The 15,743-nt window shown below is 44.6% G+C and overlaps 4 protein-coding genes across 4 annotated transcripts; 2 read left to right on the top strand and 2 right to left on the bottom strand.

Moving 5' to 3' along the window:
* The first annotated feature begins 1,013 nt into the window (after positions 1-1,013).
* On the top strand, positions 1,014-3,949 carry LOC103972606 (proline dehydrogenase 2, mitochondrial). Its single transcript, XM_065132313.1, has 3 exons — positions 1,014-1,630; positions 1,861-2,503; positions 2,590-3,949. Exons 1-3 carry the CDS (start codon positions 1,058-1,060, stop codon positions 2,892-2,894), a joined length of 1,521 nt encoding a protein of 506 aa, XP_064988385.1. The 5' UTR covers positions 1,014-1,057; the 3' UTR covers positions 2,895-3,949.
* A 140-nt stretch (positions 3,950-4,089) lies between these two features.
* On the top strand, positions 4,090-8,246 carry LOC135626733 (uncharacterized). Its single transcript, XM_065132311.1, has 9 exons — positions 4,090-5,226; positions 6,271-6,355; positions 6,471-6,566; positions 6,672-6,824; positions 6,910-7,017; positions 7,401-7,520; positions 7,608-7,733; positions 7,827-7,910; positions 8,000-8,246. The coding sequence occupies exons 1-9, from the start codon at positions 4,253-4,255 to the stop codon at positions 8,123-8,125; spliced, it is 1,872 nt and encodes a 623-aa protein (XP_064988383.1). The 5' UTR covers positions 4,090-4,252; the 3' UTR covers positions 8,126-8,246.
* Positions 8,247-8,301: 55 nt separating this feature from the next.
* Positions 8,302-9,813, bottom strand: LOC135626734 (serpin-ZXA-like). Its single transcript, XM_065132312.1, has 2 exons — positions 9,354-9,813; positions 8,302-9,139 (listed from the first exon to the last, which is right to left on the bottom strand). The coding sequence occupies exons 1-2, from the start codon at positions 9,747-9,749 to the stop codon at positions 8,354-8,356; spliced, it is 1,182 nt and encodes a 393-aa protein (XP_064988384.1). The 5' UTR covers positions 9,750-9,813; the 3' UTR covers positions 8,302-8,353.
* Positions 9,814-11,264: 1,451 nt separating this feature from the next.
* On the bottom strand, positions 11,265-15,296 carry LOC103972604 (uncharacterized). Its single transcript, XM_018820534.2, has 8 exons — positions 14,665-15,296; positions 14,376-14,579; positions 14,199-14,312; positions 14,067-14,104; positions 13,854-13,983; positions 12,192-13,607; positions 11,719-11,861; positions 11,265-11,624 (listed from the first exon to the last, which is right to left on the bottom strand). The coding sequence occupies exons 1-8, from the start codon at positions 14,740-14,742 to the stop codon at positions 11,381-11,383; spliced, it is 2,367 nt and encodes a 788-aa protein (XP_018676079.2). The 5' UTR covers positions 14,743-15,296; the 3' UTR covers positions 11,265-11,380.
* Positions 15,297-15,743: the final 447 nt, after the last annotated feature.

Genomic DNA, 15,743 nt, shown 5'->3' with positions numbered 1-15,743 from the left:
AAACAGGACAATATTATGTAATAAAACAAGTAAAACATCTGTTCAGTTGATTGTTCCCTTTTTGTCTTCATTTATTAAAAAAAATATCAGTTTTGGTAAGATTTGCTATTTGTTCATTCATTTATTCCTCTTTTATTTATATGTTTGATCTAATGAATGTTAAATAATTTAGTATAATATTTTTATTTTTTATAAAAAAAAAATCAATTAAATTATACAAAAAAATATAGGATCACGTATTAAAAGAAACCGAGAATTGCATGATCTCACTCTCAGTAGGAATTTGAGGGGATCCTTTATTTTCTGTATACCTCCTGTCCGAGCCTAAACAGGTACGTGAGTCGTAAGCTGCACCTTAGCATCCTTCGTTAAATCTTGGCCAGTAATAATCGAGTAATCCTTTACTTTTTGGTAGCATATGAGCTGTTCCATATCTCAAGTGATGGTCAAATTATTTATTTGGGAATGCACAGCCTTCAATCGCTATAATACTGCACTTCCTTCCTTCCTTCGTTGCTGGAGGATGCCATACCATAATGAGCTCCTCCTGTCATGGACGACGGAGGAAGCGTTCGCTGCTTCGTTGGGTGACATCGCACTGCATGTATCCTTATCAACGCAGATTCCAACGGTCCCGCGAGTCAACCCTTATCTTGCTGGACCGAATCGCCCTTTGAATCTTCTGGGGATGGCGACGTGGCATCCAATCGTGTCGATGGGAAACGCTGCGTATCTCGCGCAAACGTGGTGGTCCGGTCTCCGATTAAGTTACGACTCTTATCTCGGCACCATCAACTGATTCCGCCGTCAAATGGAACGGTCAAAACAACGAGCCACAATTTAATTGTTACACAAGGCTAATACCATCTTTTAATTAGCTAAAACAGTGGAGCCCACCGGGATTCACCTCTTCTTCTACCGAATAATAAGCTGTGGAATTTTTAGGACGGAACCAAAGTTACAGCAGAGCTTTCTATAACGGGACCCGTTTCTCTGCGAGTAACGGAGTTTCCAACGCCCAAGTTGGGCCGTCGTCTCTCTATATATCTGAAGATTAATGCATCGAACTCTCAAGCTCAACACGATTCTTACGCAAGAAAGCATAAACCATACCTTGAGAAGCCGCCCGCAAATGGCAATGGCTACCAACATTTGTGCCAGAATCCCCGCATCCCTCCTTGCCCGATCTCTCTCCACCTCCTCCTCCCTCACCGAGAAGCTCCCGGAGGCTCCGTCGAACCCGGTCATCGACCTCTCCGACACCCAGCGCCTCTTCGCCTCCGTCCCCACCGCCTCCCTCCTCCACTCCCTCGCTAACCTATCCGCCATGGCCGCCGGCTCCCTTGTCGACGTGGGCGTCGCGGTTCTGCGAGCCGCCTTGGCGTCGGAGGGGAAGCTCCTCCGGGCCGCCGCCATCGGGGCCGCAAGGGCGACGGTGCACCGCCACTTCTGCGCCGGCGAGGGGTTCGAGGACGCGGGCCGCACCGTCACGGGGATGTGGGAGGAGCAGCGGCTGCGCTCGATCCTGGACTACGGTATGGAGGACGCCGAGGACGGCGCAGCCTGCGCCCGCAACCTTGCCGGCTTCCTGCGGACGGTCGAGATGGCGTCGTCGCTCCCGCCCTCCTCCGTAAGTAGTTTGCTTCACGAATAACAGATTCGTAATCGATGAACCTTGGCATGCCACGTATGGGATAGCAGTGGTATCTTCGATGGATCGAATCGAATCTCCATAGCAATTCATTATGAAGGAATCTAGACTTTCTAGAATCTTGGATTTGTTAGATTTGGAAAATAATTTTTATGCCATATACACCTCAGGAAGAACCAAACGAATCTAATGAAACTTTTTCCGATCAGGCAAGTGTATGCGTAAAGATCACAGCAATTTGCCCCATCTCGTTGCTGGAGAGAGTCAGTGATCTGCTAAGGTGGGAGCTACAAGACCCTACTCTGCAACTTCCGTGGAAGACCAATTCGATTCCTGTTCTCTGCGACTCCAGCCCCCTTTACCTCACACGTTCAGCGCCAGATCCTCTAACTGAGATGGAAGAGTGCGACCTCCAATTGGCCTCGCAGAGGCTGTCCAAGATCTGCGAACGATGCACAGAAGCCAACATCCCGCTGCTGATCGACGCAGAGTACACCTCGGTGCAGCCCGCGATTGATTACTTCACGTATGCAGCAGCGGTACGATTCAATCATGGCGACCACCCTATCGTCTTCGGAACTATCCAGGCTTACCTGAGGGACTCCAAGGAGAGGATGGTGAACGCCGTCCGAGCTGCGGAGCGAGAGGGGGTTTCTTTGGGGATCAAGCTAGTGAGAGGGGCTTATATGACAAGAGAGACCAAGTTGGCATCATCCTTGGGCGCGCCGTCGCCTGTTCATCCGAGCATCCAAGAAACGCACGATTGCTTTAATAGTTGTTCTTCCTTCATGCTCGAAAAGGTCAGCAGGAGATCCGGTGCAGTCGTCCTTGCCACCCACAATGTTCAATCCGGTAGATGTACAGTAATCATCAAGTCAAGCCTTACTTTGCCTTAGTTTGAGAATCTGGATCATCATCTACCATGGAATCTGTTGCAGGACAACTTGCTGCAAAAAAGGCAATGGAATTGGGAATTGGAAGGGATGACCACAAACTGCAGTTTGCGCAGCTCATGGGAATGGCAGATGGGCTCACACATGGACTCAGGAATGCTGGTTTCCAAGTGAGCAAGTACGTGCCATTTGGGCCAGTGGAGCAGGTCATGCCTTACCTCCTCAGGAGAGCCGAAGAGAACCGAGGACTCCTTTGCACCTCCACAGTCGACAGACAGCTCAAAAGGTTTATGATCTCAAGTCATTGCACAACCTTATCGCATTTACTTTGTCCAGCTTCAAGCTTGTAAAACATCACATTGCCATGTTTTCTCCAGGAAGGAGATGTTCAGAAGACTTGCTACTGCAGTTGCTTGGAGGACTTAATATCTCACTCAAATCAACATTCTCAGAGTTCAAACAGTATAATTTTACTATATTTAACTCACATTGCTAAATGAAGCCGGTCAATACTATATTTCGCAAGATTTTGCTAGATGAGATCTTGGGTTGATGACAATATTTCTCCTCACCTTGTTCTCAATTCAATCTTAGTTACTAATTCGTTACATGATATATATTTACCTTCTTATAGGTGACTGTAGGGAGCTTCATATATGCCGGATCAAAGTCAAAAGCCAGCAACCTGTACAAGTGTAGAATCTGAACCTGAGGCTGGAGATAAACCAAAGTACCCCACACAGTACACTTTCCAGTCAAAACCTTGACCCGTCCTCGGTCATCAGCGGTTGACCTTCAAAGTTGGATCCAAGGAACGCTAATGTCGACGTTGACTTTACGCGAGGGTTGCTCTTAATCGTTACGAGCCAGAATGGTGGTGTTCATATGGGTCATCAAGTAGCAACGCTCCATGAAGCCTGCAGAATTGGCCATTAAATCTCAGAGCTTTCGGTAACTAACACGCTGCGACCAACAGATCGACTTCACTGCTGTCCTAAAAGAATCTGGAGCTGCTTGTATCTGTTTAAGCTTGCAGTGATACTGCTGCAACTTGTAATTGATGATGGCATTGTGCTGTTGTTGTGGTGAACGAGAGCTTCCAGCTTCATGTTGCTACTTGGCCTGATGGTGCTTTTCCTTGCATACGTTGGCTTTTAGAACTGGATTGGATGAGCCTTTGGAAATGTACAACTCAGTTAATTTGCATGGCCGGCAAACGTTTAAGTCGCATCGTCTGAGAAAGATCAAACTGTTCATGTTGATTCGAGTTATCAACAGGCTTGAATTGCCAACGAGTAGTGGCAGTGTTGCGTTCATAATAAATTATCTGATTTCATGCTTAAATAATAGAATTTGATACGTAGAACAGAATCTGGTCAAACCGTGGACCAGAAAAGTCGGCGTTGTCCGCGGTCGGGTCGTGTCGTGTCGTGTCGTGTCGTGCCGTCATAGTCGACCACGTCACGTAGTGCCCCGTTCCTCCTATCCTTGTATCCACGTATAAATACATGCCCACAGGGAAGACGAGGGTTGACCCTTTCCTCTCCCCTTTGTGCCTCCTATTCTCTTCCATTTCTACGTTCGTTGCTTGTTTTCTAGGGTTTCCCAATCAAATCCACACGCAAATTTAGGATTCATATCCTTTTTTTTTTCTTTGGTGTTTCCGTGGGGTTTTGGTTCTTTGGGTTTGTTCAGATCGGATCCGAGGATGTTGGAGCAGCTGCTGATCTTTACGCGGGGCGGGCTGATCCTGTGGGAGCTCGGCAACGCGCTCAAGGGATCCCCGATCGACGCCCTCATCCGCTCCTGCCTCCTCGAGGAGCGCTCCGCGGACTCTGCCTTCCATTACGACGCCCCCGCCGGATGCGCCGCGTACACCCTGAAGTGGGCCTTCGACAACGACCTCGGCCTCGTCTTCGTCGCCGTCTACCAGCGTATCCTCCACCTCCTCTACGTCGACGACCTCCTCGCCGCTGCCCGCCGCGAGTTCTCTCGGGTCTACGAGCCCAAGCGGACCTCCTACGATGATTTCGACGAGACCTTCCGCCAGCTCCAGAAGGAGGCCGAGGCCCGGGCCGAGGAGATGCGCAGGTTCAAGCAGGCCGGCCGTGCCCCCGCGGCGCCTGGCAAGAAGCAAGTTCCCGGCGCCGCTTCCAGGGGTTCCGGGAAGCAACGGAGTAGTGGTGGTGGCGGTTCGGGGAAAGATGAGTCCGACGGTGATCCAGGAAAAGGTCGTCGGTCAGAGAATGGTAGTTCTAAAGGGCATGAGAATGAAATAAAGCCGAATTCTCGCGCCCAGAATGTAGTAGTACACGGAAAAGAGAACGGAGCCCCTCGAGTTGAGGCTTTCGATGTAAGTAAGTTGCAGAAGTTGCGATCCAAAGGTGCTAAGAAGACGGATACTGGTGGTGGTGGCTGTAAGGCTGCCAAGGCAGAGCCGAAAAAGATTGCAAAGAAGAACAGAGTTTGGGACGATTCGCCTTCCGAGTCGAGACTGGATTTCACAGATCCAGTGGATGATAGAGGCGAAGGGCCTGAGGTTGTGGTAGCAGATCAGGGAGAGAGCATGATGGATAAGGAGGAAATTGTAAGCAGCGATAGTGAGGGTGAGGAGGATGAGGAAGTAGAGACTGAGAAACCTGGCACGAAGAAGAAGGGGTGGTTTTCGTCTATGCTCCAGAGGTAAATATCTCAATTTGGACCCCCTTAGTGTTACAGTTTGGTGATTGCTTTGGTGCAGGATGATACTGTTCTTCTAAGAAAAGATTGCTTTATTTTTATATACATGATTGTTGCAATTGTTGATTTGTGATTGTTGTATAAAGCTACAACCAATTGCTCTGATAGGCTTTGGCATCTTTCATGTCTTAAATTTCACTTTATAAGAGTTTTTCCTAGCTCGATTCACCTGGATAATTGGATTTATTTGTCGAGGATGTTACTACTATATCTTTACCTGGTTCCTATCAAATTCATTTAGTAAATGTATGACCTGTTTAGTCTAACTTTCTTTTGTATCAGCTTTCATTCTCTTTGCTTAATGACTTTACATATGTTCTAGTGATTCATTCTATTCATATCTTGTTACATGACTAAAGTCTCCCCAGCTTATTTGAAACATCATTTTCGGCAAATCCAGTGAATTAATAATTGATATTAAGATGGTCGACGTTTTCTAAACCATATTGCATCAAAGTACCTGACAGGGTTATCCGACATTTTCATTTCATTCGCTTAAGTGTCCTGGTCATATTCATAATTATTTGAGAGAGGATGGGATATCAGCTTTCTTGTTCCTTTGTTCTTCAGAAACAGTCGGATTGTATCACGAGCATTAGTGGCAACCCTAAATAGGCGTGATCCCTCACAGTTATCAATATTCTGCAAGACAAAAATGTAGGACTTGCAGTGGCATAAAAAAGATTGCCTTTTGTTTTTTGGTGTTTATTTTTTCTCAGTTATCTTACAGCCAAATATTAGTATGGGCCATCTCTACAGTTGTCAGCTAATGTATGAGTGGTCTAAAATTGAAGTCATGAAAGAAGCATGTATCAGAAGTCAAAAGGTGATAACTTAAATCATCCTTCTTTCCCGATCACACTGGAGATTTTGCAATAATAAGGAATATTTCGGATTTCTCCATGGTCAGATAGATTTTTTCCTTTGGAAGTGTAACTGCTAACCCATGTAAACCTGAATCTAACTGTTGGGTTTTCTTGGCTTCAGCATTTCAGGTAATGCTGTGTTAGAGAAATCCGACTTGAGACCAGCACTGAAAGCTCTCAAAGATAGGTTGATGACCAAAAATGTGGTACGTGTCTGATCTTATCCGCTTGGTTTATTCATGTATATAAATTTCTGATGTTTGTTTCAACTGGTTAACTTGTCACTACATTCTTAGAATTACTTTTTCATGATACTTTCAGGCTGAGGAGATTGCTGAGAAGCTTTGCGAATCAGTGGCAACAAGTCTTGAAGGGAAAAAATTGGGCTCCTTTACAAGAGTGTCTTCAACAGTCCAGGTTTTGTAGGCTTACTGCTTTTTTAATTTCTTTTGTTGCAGGCTTCGTTTTTCTGCACTTGGCTCATGCAAAACCTTCTATGTTAATGTTGGATGACAATCGCAGACAGCTATGGAGGAGGCGCTCCTTCGCATTTTAACTCCAAAACGATCCATCGACATTCTACGAGATGTCCATGCTGCCAAGGAGCAAGGAAGACCTTATGTTGTTGTTTTTGTTGGTGTCAATGGAGTTGGAAAATCTACCAATCTTGCCAAAGTAAGCATATCTTTCTCTTAATTTGCCAAAGTTAACTGGTATTGATCCTATTACATAGTGCCTTCTTTTTTTTTTCATTTTATAGGTTGCTTACTGGCTTTTGCAACATAAAATTAATGTCATGCTGGCAGCATGTGATACATTCAGGTCAGGTGCTGTTGAACAGCTTCGCACGCATGCACGCAGACTCCAAGTATGCTACGTTTTTTTCTTTTAATTGTCATTATGTGGTGTATGCTATGTTTTGGTTCATTTTCTTGTTGTTTATCGGAGTTCACCACCACCCTGTTTTTGTCCGCGCTTGATGGTGGAACTTGATTATACGCCTAGAAAATGTCAAAGATTATCAATGTACAATTGTTCAGTCAACTTCCATAAGAAAACACTTTTGACATGTCGATATGATATGCTATCTTCCTGTAAATATGCCATTTTCTTTCTCAGTGTTGAATGTTAAATGATGAAATTAACATGGCATCACCACTCATATGTACAAGTTACATTCCAATGTCGGTGCCAATTGAGCAGTACTACAGTAATGGAACAATATTTGAGAATAACTAAAATGCTTTACAGATACCTATTTTTGAGAAAGGCTATGAGAAAGATCCTGCAATTGTAGCAAATGAAGCTATCCAGGAAGCTAAACGCAACAATTCAGATGTTGTTCTTGTTGACACAGCTGGTCGAATGCAGGTAAGATTGCTTAGTTGTTTGAGGACTATTGCGATGGTTTAATATTTATGATATTCTGTATGTATTCTTCTTCCCATCGCTTATCAGGATAATGAGCCACTCATGAGAGCACTCTCCAAGCTCATCAATCTCAACAACCCAGATCTAGTTCTTTTTGTTGGAGAGGCTTTGGTTGGAAACGATGCTGTGGATCAACTGACAAAGTTTAACCAGGTGCGGTATGATTTTGCTGGCTAATTTGCAAGATCACCAATTCAACACAAAGGACATATCTCCACTCATTTCTTGGTTTGACATACCTTGCAGAAATTAGCCGACCTGTCCATGGTTCCTAATGCCAGGTTGATCGACGGCATCTTGCTCACCAAGTTTGATACAATCGACGATAAGGTGGTAAACTGTATGCTGTAGAAGTTGCTTTTACAATTAGCCATCAATGTTTTCCTGGTTTTTGTAACTCGTGAAGAGCTTTCATGCAGGTTGGAGCAGCTCTTTCCATGGTTTACGTTTCCGGAGCTCCGGTGATGTTTGTTGGTTGTGGTCAATCGTATACCGACCTTAAGAAGCTCAACATCAAGTCCATTGTCAAAACTCTTTTAAAGTGAATGTAGTTCTTTGCTCTCTCTCTCATTACTGTTTGCTACTCCTGCTTTGACTTTAATCCCCTGTGACCTCATTTTCTTGGCACTGGAAGCAAATAAATCATAATGTTTTGGTTTGGATTTATGATGTTATTATGCCTCTATTATTGGAATTGTTGTTCTCTGATTGAGAATTTGCATGGTAAAACAAGTCACTTTATTCATTTCATACATGCATTGTGGGAGAGCTCATCAATCAACCAGGGGGTTAACAACATGCCCCAAGAACAACACTGCCTCGCTCTCCTCCTCCATGATAGCAAACATAAAAGGATGGTCAGCTGAGAAGTCCACAGGTGGACGATAACACTGTGCTCTAATCAATACTGCGGTTGCTGCAGCTGCTGTGGTGCCTTCTTCGTCAACCTCAATCCTCGCTCTGTGGTGCACGCTTGAGATGAATAGATTATCTCGTGGAGTCAGATCCGACACCATCTCTCTGAAATCTGCATGCCCACCATCAAAAGGAGCTTCCATGCCCAAGTCTGCCAAGACTTTTGATGCTTCGAATTCGTACACAAAATTGAACTTTGGGATCATGAAATTGCCAACTTCAACATCTCTACGTGGGGTGTGGTCCTTGATGAAGTTGGGATCAGATGAGAGCTTGTGGATGAGTAGAGGAAGGCCATCTTTCTTGTCAGGAAGAAATATCAGCATGTAGAGGAGACTTCTCTGGTTTGGGGTCCGTCGGTAGCGCAGTTTCAGCACTTTGAAGCCATCGAAGGAGGAGATAAACTGATCTCTCCGAGAAGTCATGAATGGCACTTGGACTGTACTGTTGTCCAGGAGATGAAATGTTCCATGTCTGGTCCCGGAAGCATCAAACTTGTCAGCCCACACTCCTTTGAAGTAGAGAGCGTTCGCGAGGATAAGCCTTGTGTACCCATCCACAGCTCCATCAGGGATAAGCTCATCGATAAGCCCATTCGTCTCCTTTTGAACCCACTCATTTACTTCCTTCGCTACTTCATTAGCCTGCCAACACAAATAAATGAATCAAAATTACTTTTGTAGCACTGTGAGGAATAATTCAACATATATATATATATATATATATATATATATATATATATATATATATATATATATAGTAATGCTTAAATTCGTAAAGGCTCCATTTGTTTTTTTTTTTTTTTGCTGAAAGCACAAAAATAATCGATGTTAGAGAAAGATAAGATCGTTGTCTCACTTGCTGCCGGAAGTCAACGGACTTGGTCACCGCTCCGTAGACGGAAGCGGCCACGTCATCGAAGCCCGGCTTCAGGGTCAACGACCGGTCGACCCACACCCCGTTGACGAAAGACAGGCGCGGCCCGGCGCTTTCTACTACGCGGCCGTCGCAGTCGCCGTCGCCGCGGACGGACGCCATGAGTCGGGCGGAGGCGGAGTTGAGGTGGTCAACGGTCGGGGAGCCCAAGAAGGAAAGCATCTGGTGCAAGGTCTCGCCGCTGGCCCCGGCGGCAGCGAGGCCGAGCGCCGCGCGGATGGACAGCGGGGAGAGGACGAAGTTGGAGCCGCTGGCGACGGCCGCGAGCCCCACGCGCTCCGCCACATGGAGGCAGGAGTCGACCTCTGTTGAGCTCATGGTGTCCGACACGGGGGGGTTGCGGTGGTTGGGGTGGGAAGACAGAGGACGAGCGCACCGAGGACTGAGCGGCATTGGCGTTGGCTCACCGCCTTATATAGGACGACGAGACTTCACGGGAAAGCAAGCACATGACTCAGAGAGGTTCGATGAGCTGACGTCAGGAACACAGAGACTTTACGACCAAGAAAACAAAGATGGAATACTAAATGATATCATTTTTTATAATATTTTATTTAATCAGACGCGTTTAAATCGGATCGCGTATGCAAATGAGTTTAATAGAAGAAATTAGATGTCTTATTCAAAGATCAAGCTCGAATATATACATACTGCTTTCCTTGATTGTAAATTTCTTATGTTGATCATGATCTTACTAAATATTTCATCTGAATAGCTCTACAAATTTGGAGCAACAAATAATTATACTCTAAAATGAAGCAATTAGCTCATTATTGGAGTTATGTCTTCCCTAACATGGAAACAAAGAAGATTGTGACATCCTCCATAAAAAGATGATGTCTAGTTGAGAGTATGGAAGTTTCATAATGATATGACAGGGAAAGTAACAACTTCAGTATGACTATCAATTCATTCGATCAAGGATTACCATCTAGATAATACAATGGTCGAAAGAGCATGCACTCTACCCATGCAGTCGTCGATAGGAGTACGATCCATCGACCCCTACCTAACTCGAGTTCCACAAGGGTTGCACAAGCCTATCGTAAGGCACATTAATCCACAGTATTGAGGCTCATCCCCTCTTTTCTTCTTACTTAGGTCATCTATTGTGAGCAACCTAACAAACCCCATTAAACCATAGTTTAGAGAAAGCTCGTGCGTCCAACAATAGAAGGTATGAATTTCAAGTGGCGTGGTCCAATTTTTCTTCCCTACCTTTTGGAATACTTAATGCAGAGGGTTATTCCTGTTTATTCCCAAACAGGCCTCAGCCCTAACAAACAACACCCCTATTGTCGTCTTTCCCTAACGCCACCTACAAAGAGGTGTGCTCGCCAATCATCGACATTAATGAATCTCAAGATGATGTAAGGGACATTTTAACCCGTCACTAGCCTCACGCCATCAGCGGCTCAGGTATAAAAGCCATCTTCCAACACTCAAAGGAGGCAATTGAACTATTTTCCACTTCTCTGCTAACTTAATCATCAAACAGATTGGGAACATCCCCTGGATGTTGACCGCTTATGCAAGCACCTCGGCTAGGCTTAGGGGCACTTCAAGACGGCTGCAGAACTCACTTCTGGCAAACAAGTAGTGCCAACCGGATCCGCTTCCTGCCCCAATCTTCTCACATGACCCACCCCGTGAACCCTTTTGGACGATGAACTTGTACCTTTAGGATCGAGCCAAACCATATCAACTCCCCGATCAATGGCTTCAATGACAACAACACATAGAGACTACTTTAACTTCAGGAGTTTGTATGCACCATTCAGGTAAATGGAATATATCAACTTCATTTCACAAGGACAAGAAGTTCCTCTCATTACAAAAAGTACAGATGTATGCACTATTTACACCTTGCAATTCTGTATCTGCTCCCTGATGCATCCAGATTCTTGCCTATACAAAAGATTAATGGAAGATTAAAGGAAGAAAAACCACTAATTTTTCGAGGCATTTTTAAGAGTCCTGATTGTCATCATGAGCTGTTGTCTTTCACCTTCAACTTCTGCAAACTTTAGGCTTATCTCAGAATACCTTTCTTGCATTTCCTTCAGATCAGCTTCTGTTGACTCATTCTGCTTCCTTAGAACAGCCAACTCACTGATTATTTCAGAAACCTTATGATCATCAAATGCACAGGAAACAATGTGTTCCTTTTCTTCTGAATTAGTTCTTGAGAACCTGCAGACAGATTAACATCCTCATAAGACCACAAGTATTAGGAGTTTTATGTGGATCAAGGAAGAGAAATACTAGCAATAAAAAAAAAAGTCACCTTGTGGCTTGTTCTTGATCTTTGGCGTTTGTATTGTTAATCTGTGCTTTAACTTCCATCCTTGATTGTTGCAGGCAATCAACATCACTTTGGCATTTGTTGGAATTGGCACACCTGGAGCTCTCATGGCAATGTTTGTCTTCCTGCATAAGATGATTGCACAGAACACAAACATCATTTTTATGCCTCAGTCTTCCTACAAATGTACTACAATTCAGTGTAAACCTCAATGGTGCCAACATGCTAACTTTCAATTCAGTGTTTGTGTGTTGTGTCTAGCCATGCCTCATTTTACATCAATGGATTGTGCATAAGCAATTTCAGACAATTTCTTGAGCTTTAAGATGATCCTTTTGATGAAACTGCTTTTTGTTCTATTTGAATCTCTTGCAAGTCATTTGAAATAATTATTTTATCTAGTGATCTTCTGCAGAATTATGATTGATTATGCTTGAGTCTAAAAGTGCTTCTACCTCAGAGTTCAGCAGTCTGATCACAGCCTCTTCTCCACCCCTCACATTCCTTAGGCCACCGTTTTCCTGCCTCAGTGGCAGTATCTCTTTCTCGAGGAGTTCACCTTCCAGATTTCTATCACGAAGCATCATCTCCTTTGCGGTATACACCAATTTTTCTCTCTCTTCGGAGGCAAGAAATTTCTCGGTTTCGAGCTTTTGGATCTGTGTTTTTTGTGACCGCATTCTCTTATACCTTTCGAGCTCTTCATTCCGATCTTTCAGCTCCAATTGCAGCTTATCTGCTTCTTTCGATTTGAAGTCTACAAGGCTCAGTAGCTGTTGAAGATTCACACGGCATTGGCCTTGCACTGATGCCAGATCCTCCATGGTTTTCTTCAGAAGCTCTTCCAGGTAGCTGTTCTGTGAACGCAGCTCACTGGCTTCCTTCAGCGCATGCTTGACTGCTTTCTCGTTTCCGTAGAATGCGGATGAAGCTTGTGAAGACAGCCGCTTAAGTTGCTCGTGAAGCCGCTCGATGGTGGAAGCGAATTTCCACTTCGCTTTCCTCAGTGTTTCCTCTGCTCGTATGGCCTTCTTCTCCTGCTCAACTTTAGCCTGCGTCTGTGTCTGCAGTTCTTTCTCTAAGCTTTCGACATGGGCTTCGAGGTCATGGATGATTGCTGAATGTTCCGAACACTCATGGTGAATCCTGAGCTGCTCATGCTGCTCCAGCTTCGATGAGATGTCATGGTTTTCCTGTTTCAAGATCTCGTAGTCCGCAGCAAGCTGTTCCAGTTGCATTTCTAGGTCTTTCTCATCTTTCTTGCAGCAGGGTGTCTCCCTGTTCTTCTTCTCCAACAGGTCATCAAGATCTCTGACAGCAAGTAACAGTTCGGAATTAGCTTCCCGTGTCTTCTGCAGTTGCAAGCGGAGACTTGAGTTCAGATTTCTCTCGTGATCTAACTCTTGTTTGACCTCTTCCAGCTGTGATTCAGCTAAATCTTTCTCATCAACAGCATTCCTCTTCTGTGAAGACTTCAGCTCTTCACACTCTCTTCGCAGAGCATCTCTCTCCTCCTTCATGCTACTTATCTCCCTCGAAAGATCTTGCCGTTGCCTGCTTTCCTTGACGATTTGCTTTCGCAGAGTCTGCAACTCCAGCCCGGATTCTTCCACCTTTCTCGTCAAAACAACATCATCATCTGAGAATTGCAGTCTCTCTCTTAAAACGTCTCTAAGAGGTGAGAGGAAGCTGCCATTGTTGACTCTGTTCTCCCTTGTCTTATGTATCTCTGAGCTACTACCACAAGTGGCTCCAGATAAAGCACCAGAGCTCTGAGACTTTTGGAGCTTGCCATTGGAATCAGCACAATTGGGGAGGCTTCTGCTTGAAGGAAAGTCTATTCTCGGCTCTCTGTTGACATATGACCCAACCTGTTGGAAGTGAGAGAAACAGTTCATCATCAATCTATGGGAATTCAGAAGAATGACAAGGGATTTCATTGTGCAATTTCCAGATCTCCTATCGAACATTCTCTTGGAGTTCGACTCCTGAACGATTTGTTGTTGCAATTGTTTGAAGTTTTTGACAAGCATGCAGAAGGCAGCTTTCAATAATAAGTCGATACCTTCTACAAAGAAATATCTAAGAACTATTTGACGGCAGATTCATATCCTTACCTTCACCGAATTCATATCATTCCTTCCGATCAGTGCTTTGAGACCTTTTTTATTGTCACACTTACTTATCTGGCTCTGTAATGTTCTGCATTGTTGCCTTGCTGTTCCATCTCCATCTTCTTCTGCTCCCCTAATGATCAAAGAGAAGAGTCAAAAGGCAGCATAGATGAATCATGAAAGACTTACAGTAGAATTACTCCTGCTATTTGTTACCTGCCTGCAACTTCACCTTTCATTCTCTGTATGGTAACCTGTGATTTCAGGTAGAAATCCATTAATCAGGGAATGAAACCCAGCAACAAAATATTTGTGACATCGAGTAATTTGCAGCATCAAAATGCTCACATGCAAGATGGCTCCTGCCTTGAGAGGGAGCGCAACAGATGATGCTTTGAACACCTCAAAGTAATCTGCCAGGTTAACAGTGACTTCACCAAGAATTCCGGGCTTGCTTGATCCCTGCAAACCCTTCAGTGGTCAGTCGCAGTTGGAAGCAGACAGAGCACAATCGATGTTTCTTACCTGTGCAGCAACAAGAAACTGGTAGAGCTTCTCATTAATCTTTCCACTCTTGGGATCGCACGCCAGGCTCACTGTTTCGTAGATTGGGTTCAGCCAGTTGCAAGTTCCATCCATCACCGCAACCTTTTCTGATCTTACGGTGGGCTTTCCTACATCCAGAGGAACCAAGCTCACCATCACTGTCTCCGATCCCAACACCGGCACCTAAGGAAACCGACAATGTAGCACCAGAATTCTCCCAAATCCAAGCCAGTTCATGTAGAACCAGTAATATGTTGGCCAAACTGACCTGTGTTGCTTGGAATTGCAATCTGAACACAACCTTGATCTTGTTCTTCTCGCTCCTCCATCGTGCTGCCTTGAACATCTTTGATCTCCCCTTCAGTTGTTCATGATCTCCTCTGTTTGGCCTTCAGCAACAGAAGAAGCCTCCACATTGACACAAAGCAACACCTGGAGACTGCATGGAGGAGGCTTCTGACAGAGAGAAGAGGAAGTGTTGCAAGTAGGTAGCCCGAGAGACAGAGAGACTTGGGAAGGAAACTGGCAGGCAGATCCAGTCACTGAGTGTTTTGTTTTCTTTCTATATTTCTGCAGCAGTGACTGTTTGTGTTGCACAGGAATGAAGATGACACAAAAGATAAAAATGAGAGGCTTATGTGCAACAACAATACAGATATACACATTCTTTTATAAGGTATAGAAATGGTTGCTTGAGGCTCACAGCAAGGAGGGGGGACATACTGACAGGTGATGATTCCTTGTTATATATATCTTTCCATGAATCACTTCTTCTCTAGCTAGGACTTCCATAATCTTTCATGGAGATGCAATGGTTTTGTTTGATGAGCATACGTTATTCTTCATGAGGATTGAGCTTGTGAACCCTGAGACACATGCACTGGAGGAAGAAAAAAGGAGAAAAGATCTGTACTGGCATCAGCTAGTACTCTAATATGGAAGCCTTGCAATGATGAACTCCAGTTTAGTAGTTGCACACAGGACATGTGTATACAGCCATGGACCTTCAGCATTTATGGATATCACATGGGTTGGCTTTGATGTATGTAGTTTGCAGATATCAGTCCTCCATGGTCACATTCATGCACAAGAGTGGGTGGTGTGGAGCAGGATGATCTTTTGCTCACTTTCTTCTCCTGTTGGCTCCCATACTGTTAATCCTTGAGAGAAAGGGATTTGGTTCATCAGACCTTGCCATGTCCTTGGCTCATCTTATCTGTACGTGAAGTAGAGATGTCATCTTTCCATGGTTAGCTACAGTGTATTTGCCAAGCAGTAAACTTTATTTAAACTTGGCAAGCTTTTCATCTATGAGAAGAATTGGAAAGGACGGACACTAATGATGGA

This window comes from Musa acuminata, chromosome BXJ2-11 (assembly GCF_036884655.1).
Source record: "Musa acuminata AAA Group cultivar baxijiao chromosome BXJ2-11, Cavendish_Baxijiao_AAA, whole genome shotgun sequence".
Lineage (NCBI taxonomy): Eukaryota > Viridiplantae > Streptophyta > Magnoliopsida > Zingiberales > Musaceae > Musa > Musa acuminata.
This window is presented reverse-complemented; position numbering and strand designations above follow the sequence as displayed.

What these genes read in the sequence shown, in the direction of transcription:
- LOC103972606 (XM_065132313.1), top strand. Translation starts at nt 1,058, where the DNA reads ATGCATCGAACTCTCAAGCTCAACACGATTCTTACGCAAGAAAGCATA. An exon ending in CGTCGCTCCCGCCCTCCTCC is followed by an intron (nt 1,631 to 1,860) that starts GTAAGTAGTTTG and finishes TTTTCCGATCAG; the next exon opens with GCAAGTGTATGCGTAAAGAT. An exon ending in CACCCACAATGTTCAATCCG is followed by an intron (nt 2,504 to 2,589) that starts GTAGATGTACAG and finishes AATCTGTTGCAG; the next exon opens with GACAACTTGCTGCAAAAAAG.
- LOC135626734 (XM_065132312.1), bottom strand. Translation starts at nt 9,749, where the DNA reads ATGAGCTCAACAGAGGTCGACTCCTGCCTCCATGTGGCGGAGCGCGTG. An exon ending in CCGTTGACTTCCGGCAGCAA is followed by an intron (nt 9,140 to 9,353) that starts GTGAGACAACGA and finishes TTGTGTTGGCAG; the next exon opens with GCTAATGAAGTAGCGAAGGA.
- LOC103972604 (XM_018820534.2), bottom strand. Translation starts at nt 14,742, where the DNA reads ATGTTCAAGGCAGCACGATGGAGGAGCGAGAAGAACAAGATCAAGGTT. An exon ending in AGGCAGGAGCCATCTTGCAT is followed by an intron (nt 14,105 to 14,198) that starts GTGAGCATTTTG and finishes CTGAAATCACAG; the next exon opens with GTTACCATACAGAGAATGAA. An exon ending in TCAGACTGCTGAACTCTGAG is followed by an intron (nt 11,862 to 12,191) that starts GTAGAAGCACTT and finishes CATCTTATGCAG; the next exon opens with GAAGACAAACATTGCCATGA.
- LOC135626733 (XM_065132311.1), top strand. Translation starts at nt 4,253, where the DNA reads ATGTTGGAGCAGCTGCTGATCTTTACGCGGGGCGGGCTGATCCTGTGG. An exon ending in GGTTGATGACCAAAAATGTG is followed by an intron (nt 6,356 to 6,470) that starts GTACGTGTCTGA and finishes TGATACTTTCAG; the next exon opens with GCTGAGGAGATTGCTGAGAA. An exon ending in TTGATACAATCGACGATAAG is followed by an intron (nt 7,911 to 7,999) that starts GTGGTAAACTGT and finishes GCTTTCATGCAG; the next exon opens with GTTGGAGCAGCTCTTTCCAT.